The following is a 9034-nucleotide window of genomic DNA, read 5'->3' as shown; positions in this document are numbered from 1 at the left end:
CTCTTTCTGTGGGTCCGCGTGGCAGGAGCAGCCATTTGGGATTCTGGGCAGAGCCACAACCCTTCTGCCCGCAGACCTATGGGAACCTTCCTAACAAAGTCTGGCATATTAGGAATGGGAAAGGATAGGGTAGAAGCGAAGAACTGTGCGGAAGGAAGGAGCCCGGGAAACCTCGGGCACGAGAGCCTTCACTTGGCCCTGCACCCGGCTTGCCAGCATTTCCCTCTCCCCGGCAGAGAGGAGCGTTCAAGGCGGCCCAGGGACGAGGCTTTGGGGATCCTGCCCAAAGTGTCTGGAGGGAGAAGGCGGCCTTCTCCCCTCTGGCTTGAGCATCTGCTTGGGAGAGGCTTGCGCTGGCCCAGGCTCTAGCAATCCACTGGGCCTCTTGGGGCTCCAGGTCCTGGGCCCCCGCTCAGCCACTTACCGCGTCTGGATTGGGCTGGCTGGGGTGGAGCTCTGCATCCTGTGCTGTGGGCCAGGCCCAGGCCTACTTAGCCTCCTGGCCAGGCCGTCGTCCCCAGAGCATCTGGCTGAGGCGGCGCCTTCACACCCTCAGCCAGCAGCATCTGGGATTGCACATCTGCTCCTGGAAAGTGTATTTGCCAAATAAATTCTGTCTCCCGGCAACAGCGCAGTCCATTGGGCTGGGGGTGGGATGCGGGGCTCCACCTTCCTACCCTCATCCCTGCTGGGGGGGGGGGGGGAGGCTGGTCGCTTTCCACCCGCCAGGCTGGACAACCTTCCGGCAGACAATGCAGTCTCTGTCTTCAGCCTGGAGATCCGCCCCTGGAGCCGGCTTGGCCCCTTCACTGAATTCCCCCATCCCAGCCAGCCGAACCCAGGACCCTCAGCAGCCCTCGGACAGGAGATAGGAGCTAGGAGCGTGCCGAAGCAATGGAAGAGGGGGTGGTTCCTGCCGTGACTCGGTGGGGCACCCTCTGTGGAATCAAGGTGAGAGGGGAGTGGGGTGGGGGAGGGAGGCAACTTGGGGGTGGGGTGCCCCTCGGGGGGCCCTGCGCTTGGCCCTGGCCCGGAGGACCCCTCCTCCTCTCTGCAGCCACTCTTCCCTTTGATTGATAGTGAATGAATGACTTCCCTGCAGGGTGGGAAGCATCCAGCCTAGCCCAATGGGAGCTCCATCACCATTTTCACCAAAACATGAGCGCTGGAAGGACTCCTTTACAGAGGGAGGACCCGATAAAGCCACAAAGTAGGGCACGTGGCATGGAGGAACCTGGAGGATCCTCATTTAGAGCTGGAAGGGCCCAGAGAGGCCCACTGGTCCAAGGGCTGGTCACCCACACCGAGCTCTTTGGATCTTCTTTCCTGCTCAGCTTCTTTCCTCGCCCCTCCATGTCCCCTCTACCTGCCTCCTCTTCTCTGGCAACTCCAAAACTGACCAGAACCGCCTCTTGTCTTTTGGAATAGAGCCAGGGGTCTCTGGTGCCCAGCCCCACCGACAAGCCCCTCCACTGAGGCCTGTAAGCGACCTCTTCCATGTGCTGCTTAATCTGTGCCAGCTGAGTCAGGGGTCTTTCCGGCCCAATTGGCGCTGGCCCTGTCACCCCACCCCCTCCTAATCAATACCAGATTTCTCAGCCCCAGCCAGAGCCTCAGGGAGGTAGGAGAGCCTATGACAGGGCAGAGGCAGAGGAGTGGAGAAGCTGGTCCTGAGAAGGGCCTTTTCTCCAAACACTTTTTAACTATTTCTTCCATCATGGAAATTCCTGGAGGGGAGGAGAGCTGGGGCCCAGAAGGGAGGCCAGAGCCCCTGGGGCAGGGGTGGGCACCCGACTTTGAGAGGAAGGCAGTTGGGTGCTAGAAATATTTGACTAGTCATAGCTACGCCTCTAGCTTGTTGCAATCATTCAGTTGTGTCTGATTTTGTGACCCCATTTCGGGTTTTCTTGGCAAAAGTACTGTGTGATCTCTGGCTCATTCTACAGATGAGGAAACTGAGGCAAACAGGACTGTGTAGCCAGGGTTACACTGGGAGCTAGGAAGTGTCTGAGGCCAGATCTTCGTGTCTCCAAGACCATCTATCCACGGTGCTGCCTTGCTGCCCATTATTGGCGTCTCTCCACCCAGATGCCGGAGGGGCTTTCCTAGAGCACTAGTCATCCCTAGACTCCTCCAGCAGCTCCTTATTACCTTCACAACCAAATTTCACAACCCAGTTCTCAACTGCTTTGGTTCGGGCTTCCCCCAGCCCACCTCTGCCCACTGCACATCCTCGAGGCCACATTTATGGACCCTCTGCCTTTGCACGGAATGCCTCCTCCTCCTGGCTTCCCTGATATCCTTCAAGATGCAGTTCAAATCCCGTCCTCTGCAGGAAACCTTTCCTGGGTCCCCCCCCACCCAGGGCTTCCCTCCAGGATTCCTGTCCGGATTTCTAGAACTTTTCTGTCCCCAGTTATTTCTATAGTCTCTATTCTTCCACTAGAAGGCGAGCTCCTGTGGTACAGAGGAAGAGCTCTAAACAGTTTCTGTCCCAGAGTAAGAAAGAGAAATTAGATGGAATGTGGCCCTTTGGAGGCCCTCTCTGGAATGAGCACAGAGAAAGCCAAGATTAGAGAAGAGAATCCTTCAAAATGGGAGACTGGTAATTGGGACGGGCTTGGCTCCGGTCCTGCTCTGAGCGGTTGTTAGATGAAATGACCTCTATGGGCTCTTCCCTGAGCTCTTGATAAATTCTTCTCCAGAGGAGCACGTGATGAGAAGGGGAAGTGAGGCAAAGGGTCAGAAGGTCCCTGCCAGGAGAGGACAGGATGGGTCTCTTCCTGTGTCCTCGTCTCTGGTTCAGCACCATGATCTGATCTGACCTAAACCCAGTGGTATTCTGGTAAATGTTTGACATGTGGTTGGGAAAGTACATAGGACACACTTTTCAGTTTCATCTACATGATGATTTTCTCAAATGCTTTCTTAGATCTGGACAGTCAACAAAACAAATCAGTAAATCACGCCCTAATTGGTGGCATTTGCTGGTTTCTGAGGGAAACTGAGAAGATTGCCAATTAGAGAGAGTTCCAGCTCACCCCTGGCTCTTAAAAACCTGTCACTCAAGGCTTTCCACAATCTGGCACCATCTTAGGACCTTCTCTCATGTACTCATCAAGCTAAGCTGAACTATTCCCTGGGCTAAAGGCTTTCTCCTCTTTCTCTATTCCCTAACCTAGGGACCTGTTATACTCTGTTTTGAATTCCTTCCCATCTTTTATTTAAATATATGTGCATATATGCAAATAATGTTTTAGGGGATATATATGTAAACACATTATTAGTGCCTCTTGCCTTTTCTCACCCACCAGATCCATATCAGGCCCTCTTATGACAATAACAAATAAGAAAAAAGGTCTGACAGCCCATGTAATTTTCTGTCCCAGAAGCACCCCATACCTCTCCACTATAGAGAGATGTTTCATTCTCTCCCTTCCACCATCGCTGGTGGAATTACTCTGAGGTCAATTTCCTTTTGTTTTTTATTCTTTTTTTTTTTAAACCCTTGTACTTCGGTGTATTGTCTCATAGGTGGAAGATTGGTAAGGGTGGGCAATGGGGGTCAAGTGACTTGCCCAGGGTCACACAGCTGGGAAGTGGCTGAGGCCGGGTTTGAACCTAGGACCTCCTGTCTCTAGGCCTGGCTCTCAATCCACTGAGCTACCCAGCTGCCCTCCTTTTGTTTAAATAATATATGTATTTTTTTAAATCAACCTTTTCTCCCTCCCATCCCGACTAGCTCCCCCTCCCCCACTGACTAAAACACAATAATCCTGTTACAAACATGGATAGTCAAGCAAATCAAACTTTTTTTTTTTAACCCTTACCTTCCATCTTGGAGTCAATACTGTGTATTGGCTCCAAGGCAGAAGAGTGGTAAGGGTGGGCAATGAGGGTTAAGTGTCTTGCCCAGAGTCACACAGCTGGGAAGTGTCTGAGGCCGGATTTGAACCCAGGACCTCCCGTCTCTAGGCCTGACTCTCAATCCACTGAGCTACCCAGCTGCTCCCTAAATCAAACTTCTTCGTTGTCCATATCCAGAAAATGTATGTCTCATCTTACACTCTGGGTCCTTGACCTCTGTCAGGAAGTGGTTAAATGTTTCACCATTAATCTTCTGGAATTGTGGCTGATCATTGAACTCAACAGAGTTTCTGAGTCAGAGTTGTTTGCCTTTGCCAAACTGTTGTCATTGTACAAATTATTCTCTTGGTTCTGTAGACTTAGCTCTGCATCTGTTCATACAAATCCCAAGTTTCTCTAAAAGTATCCCTTTCATCATTTCTTATAGAACAATGGTATTCCCTCACATTTATATACTATTGCTTGTTTATCAATCCACCAATTTATGGGTACCCCCATTGATTCCCATTCTTTGTCACCTCTGAAAGAACCACAGGTTTTTTGTGTTCATCCTTGAAGAGTTTGTTTTGCTTGGGACACTTGCTCCATTCCACTTCTGAGGACCCAGAAGTCACACAAGGCATCCCTCTACTATTAGGCATAATCTTACTTACCTGACAAAAAAATTACCCTAGTCTCACTCCTATATCAAATTTCACCCTCACTCCTCCCTGTAATTCCCACTTTTCCTTCTCTGTTGAGTGAAATGCATTTCTCCAACTCTGTGTTTTCATATTCTTCCCACTATTGACCAGTTCAGCTGAGAATAAGGTCCAAGTGTCAGTCACTTCCTCCACTCCTTCCTTCTTGCTTATATGGGTGTCAATTTATGCACACCCTTGTTATGCTAGATATTTTCCCTAACCTTCCTCATAATCTCCACCTCCCCCACCTCCAGTATGTTTCTCTTTCCATTCTCAAGACTCAAGAACCACTCCCAGATCTTTTCAAATTACACTCCTTCTAATGATCCCTGCTGAAAATAGGGTTCAGAGGGAACACAGTATCGCCTACCTATATTAGAATGGAAATAGTAACTTATGCTTGTTCATTAATGTTTACCTTTTATGCTTCTGTTGACTCCTGGGTTTGCATTTCAAAGTTTCTATTCAGCTGTAGTCTTTCTATCAGGAATGCTTGGAAATCTTCTATTTCATTAAAGGTCCATTTCCCCCCTATCCCCTTATAGTATTAAACCCAGATTTTTTTTTGGATGTTGTTCTTGGCCATAAGCCAGCCTTCGCTTTCTATAATGTCCTATTCCAAGCTCTACCCTCTTTTATAGTAGTTGCTGCTAAATTGTGTGTGATTCTGACTGTGGCTCCTCTACTTGAATTCTTTCTTTTCTGACCCCTGGTAGTATTTTATTTTTCTTTGAGCTGAAAGCTCTGGATTTTGGTTCCTAGGAGTTTTCATTTCAGAATTTCTATCAGGAGCTGACTGATGGATCCTTCCCAGTTCCACTTTGCCCTGTGGTTGATTTCTTGATATATGATATGATGACTCAGTTCATTTTTGTTTGGTCATTTCTGTTTCAATGATTCTTAATTTTTTTCTCAATCTGTTTTCCAGGTTCAGTTTTTGCTATGAGATACCTTACATTTTCTCCTATTTTTTTCACTCTTTTAACCTTATTTTGATATTTCTTGTTGTCTTTTGGAGTTGGCTTCTTTTTTTTGTCCATTCTAGTTTTCAAACAATATTTTTTAAAATTAATGGTTTTCCTGTTTCCCTTTGAGCTTTTGCTTGTAGACGTTTTTACATGCCTATCTCGAGAGTCTCTGTCATCATAATAGTTCTTCATGGTGGGATTCTGTTTGCTCATTCTTCTAACCTACTTCCTAACTTTGGACGTGATATTAGGATGAGACCTAACTTCTGGTGGGAACATCTAAGCTGATTGCCAGTGACCGAACTGCGGGATCTCCTTTGGTCAGGGATTCCTGCCTTGTTTATTCCTCTGCAGACTGGGCTAGAAGCTGGAGCTGAGACCCTGCTCTGCCCTTGACTGTGCTACACGGATGCTGCTTGCTTTTAGACTTGCGTATACCATGTCAAACCTGGTATTCACTGGTCATTTAGCAGAAGAGCCACCTCTGAGGGCAGGTACCCCATTCAGTCTGCTTTGGATCCATGACTTGGAACTGGATAAAAGAGGAAGACAACACAGAAAAGGAGGCTGAAGGGCGAGGGCATGGCAGAAAAATCCAGAAATGACTGGTCTGGGCAATCTTAAATGGAGCCCTCCACCCTCTGATTAGAAAGGCCCAAAGGGCAGAGGATACTGATGAGACATGAGTTCCAGGGCTCAAGTGATCTTTCAGGCTGAAAACTTTGTTCCTGGGGCATGATGGTAAATTCCAGAAGACTGCATTTTGGCTCTGCCCTAGCTTCTTTTAAACTTATTCTATTTCTGCCTTTTGTCCTTAAATTAATCATTTCCCATTCCTATCTCCATGAGCCCTCCCCTCTGACAAAGAAAAACATCCTGGGCAGAAACCTTGTCTGATAATTACATGCAATCACGAGAGGGATGGTATGTTTGTAATCCTCTTCTCTGGGACTTTTTTTTAACCCTTTGTTTTTTAAACATCTGTTTTTAGTATCCATTCTATGACAGAGGAACATCAGGTGTTAGTTAGGCAATTGGGTTGAGTGACTTGCCCAGGGTCACACAACTAGGAAGTGTCTAAGGCCAGATTTGAAACCCAGATCTTCTTAACCAAAGCCTGACTATCCACTACCCAGCTGTCCCTCTAGGGCTTTTTCAAAATACCTGAATGCCCCGGTGCCTTCTCAATGTTACACTTATAAAACAAATCTTTTAAAAGCCCAGAACCCTTACCTTCTGTCTTAGCATCAAGTGTCTGATCTCCACTGAGCCCTTTCTCTAAGATTTTGCTGATTTTCCCGTGATTCAGAGTTCTGCCTCTTTTTTGTGATCTATTTGTTTACCTTGTTGTGGTCACTGTATATCAATCTCTTGGTTTTGCTCACTGCATCCTGTAACATTAATTCACATAAATCTTTCCATATAGTTTTGAACCTTTCATATGCATCTGTCAACAAGCATTTATTAAATGTTACATGCATCATGTTGTGCTGGGGACACAAAGGCAAAAACAGTCCCTACCCTCAAGGAACTTACTTTCTAATCAGCTAGATACAGGATGGCTAGAGGAAGGAGGTCCTAGGTTCAAATGTGACCTCAGATACTTCCTATCTGGGTGACCCTGGGCAAGTCACTTCACCCCCATTGCCTAACCCTTACCACTCTTCTGTCTTGGAACCAATACAGAGTATTGAGAAGAGCTCTAATGCCAAGCACAAGACTGCCACCTGGAGATGACCAAATGGATCCAGTGCAAAGTCCAGGGAAGGATGTGGTCAGGCCTCTGCATGAGGACCTCCACTTTGTCAGAAATACATATATATATCCCCAAGTTAAAAACATTGTTTTATTTTATTCCTCTGACCCTCTACTTGAGTAAAAAAAGAGAGAGCAAGAGAAAGAGAAATCCCCTGGCAGATGGGGCTCTGGATGCTTAGAAACCTGCCAGCCCAGCAGCCTCATCCCTCCGGGGATGACTTAGCTTTTCCCCGATGGCAGTTCTGAGGGCCTTTCAGAGCTATTTTTCTGGGCTGGGCACTCCTCCTTGTCCCTTGCTGGGATTTCAGCTCCCCCAGACTTCCCGGCTTCCTTGGAAGCTGTGGGCTTTGGCCTTTCTCCTGCTCCATAGACTCGTGGGTGGCCATGTGCTTAGCCAGCCCCGGCAGGAAGACATCCCTTTCATTTCCGGTTTGGGTCTGCCGGGAAAGGAGCCGCTCTGCGCCTGGGCGCGTGTAGGAGTGGCACCGAGGGTGGAGGGGGCCGATGACTCTCCAGAATGGCTGGGAGCGGCCCCAGCCATGGCCCAGTGTGTGCTGGTCTGGCCGGGCAGCGTTTGTTCTTTGGCATTTTCCCCTTTGAGGAGGCCTCCACAGTCCGGCCTGTGGGACCTGCACAGATTTCTGGGTGTTTACTCATCCAGGGGGTCAGCTGGGAGCCTGGGGGAGAGTCTGCCTTTGGGCCTCGGCCCTTTAAGGGACCCCTCAGACGGGCTCCCTCGCCACAGACTTTAAAATCCAGACTTCCTGCCTTAGCAACAACTTTTAAGGCAGAAGCCCATTGGAGTTGAGTGACTTGCCCAGGGTCACTCAGCCAGGAAGTGTCTGAGGCCAGATCTACGCCCCCAACTCTGTCTGTGGCCCACCACCACCGCGCGCGGGCGCGCACACACACACATACACACACACACACACACGTGTCTTCCGTGTGCCCCGTGGCTTTTTCCAAATCCGCTTCTGTCTTGAGTGCTCTTAAAATCTCCCCGGGGGTCTGAATTCCTTAAGAGTGATTGGATTCAGGTCGAGGCTGGGGAGGTAAAGTCCCTCGGAGGGGTCCATCCCCAGACCTGGCTGGGAAAGGGGGAGCTGCGTGTGGCCAGCTGCCTGGGAATCAGGAAGCCAGAGGCCGCCTGGGTCTGACCCCGGGCCCAAGAGCACCGCCGCGGGTCCTGGGAGAGTCCCTGGGGGCCCCTTGAACCCGAAGGCTATGCCCCACCTGCGGCCGGCGGCGGGGAAGGGGGGGTGTCCCTCAGCCCCCCGCCCTCCGGGTCTCGAGGGTCTCTCCCGGCCCCTCTGGGCTGGGTGTCGCTCAGGCTCCGGGAGAAGGTGGGGAGAGGAGAGCGAGGGGGCGGGGAGCGGGGCGGGAAGTGGGGATTAGAGCCGAAGAGAGGGAAGGAGAGAAGGAGGGGGTGAGCGAACGGCGAGCGAGCGGCCCAGCCAGCCCGGGTAGCAGAGCGAGGGAGCAGGGAGCCCGGGCGCGGGGCGGAGGCGGGAGGCGAGCGGAGCGGACGGCGGGATGGGCTGGGCCGGGGGCTCCCCCTGCTGCTGCTGCTGCTGCCCCCCGCGCTCCCGCCCCGCGGGGCGGCCCCCCAAGGTGAGTCAGGGCCCGGGGCTGCGTCATTGCTGCTCGCAGGGCCGGCGAGGAGGAGGAGGGCGGTGCCCGAGGCGAGGCCTGGGCGGCCAGGAGGCCCCAAGAGCCGGGCTGGGGGGCGGGGACCCCGACTTCTGGAGCGGGGCTGGG

At 50.8% G+C, this 9034-nt stretch overlaps 1 protein-coding gene across 1 annotated transcript in view; it reads left to right on the top strand.

Moving 5' to 3' along the window:
• The first annotated feature begins 8809 nt into the window (after positions 1 to 8809).
• Positions 8810 to 9034, top strand: part of TNS2 (tensin 2) — a 34881-nt gene continuing 34656 nt past the window's right edge. The window contains exon 1 of the mRNA XM_044679245.1: positions 8810 to 9023. Coding sequence (XP_044535180.1) covers positions 8810 to 9023 — 214 coding nt within the window. The remainder of the gene's footprint in view (positions 9024 to 9034) is intronic.

This window comes from Gracilinanus agilis, chromosome 5 (genome assembly GCF_016433145.1).
Source record: "Gracilinanus agilis isolate LMUSP501 chromosome 5, AgileGrace, whole genome shotgun sequence".
Lineage (NCBI taxonomy): Eukaryota > Metazoa > Chordata > Mammalia > Didelphimorphia > Didelphidae > Gracilinanus > Gracilinanus agilis.
Note: the sequence above shows the minus strand (reverse complement) of the source record. Positions and strands in the feature narration are given on the sequence as shown.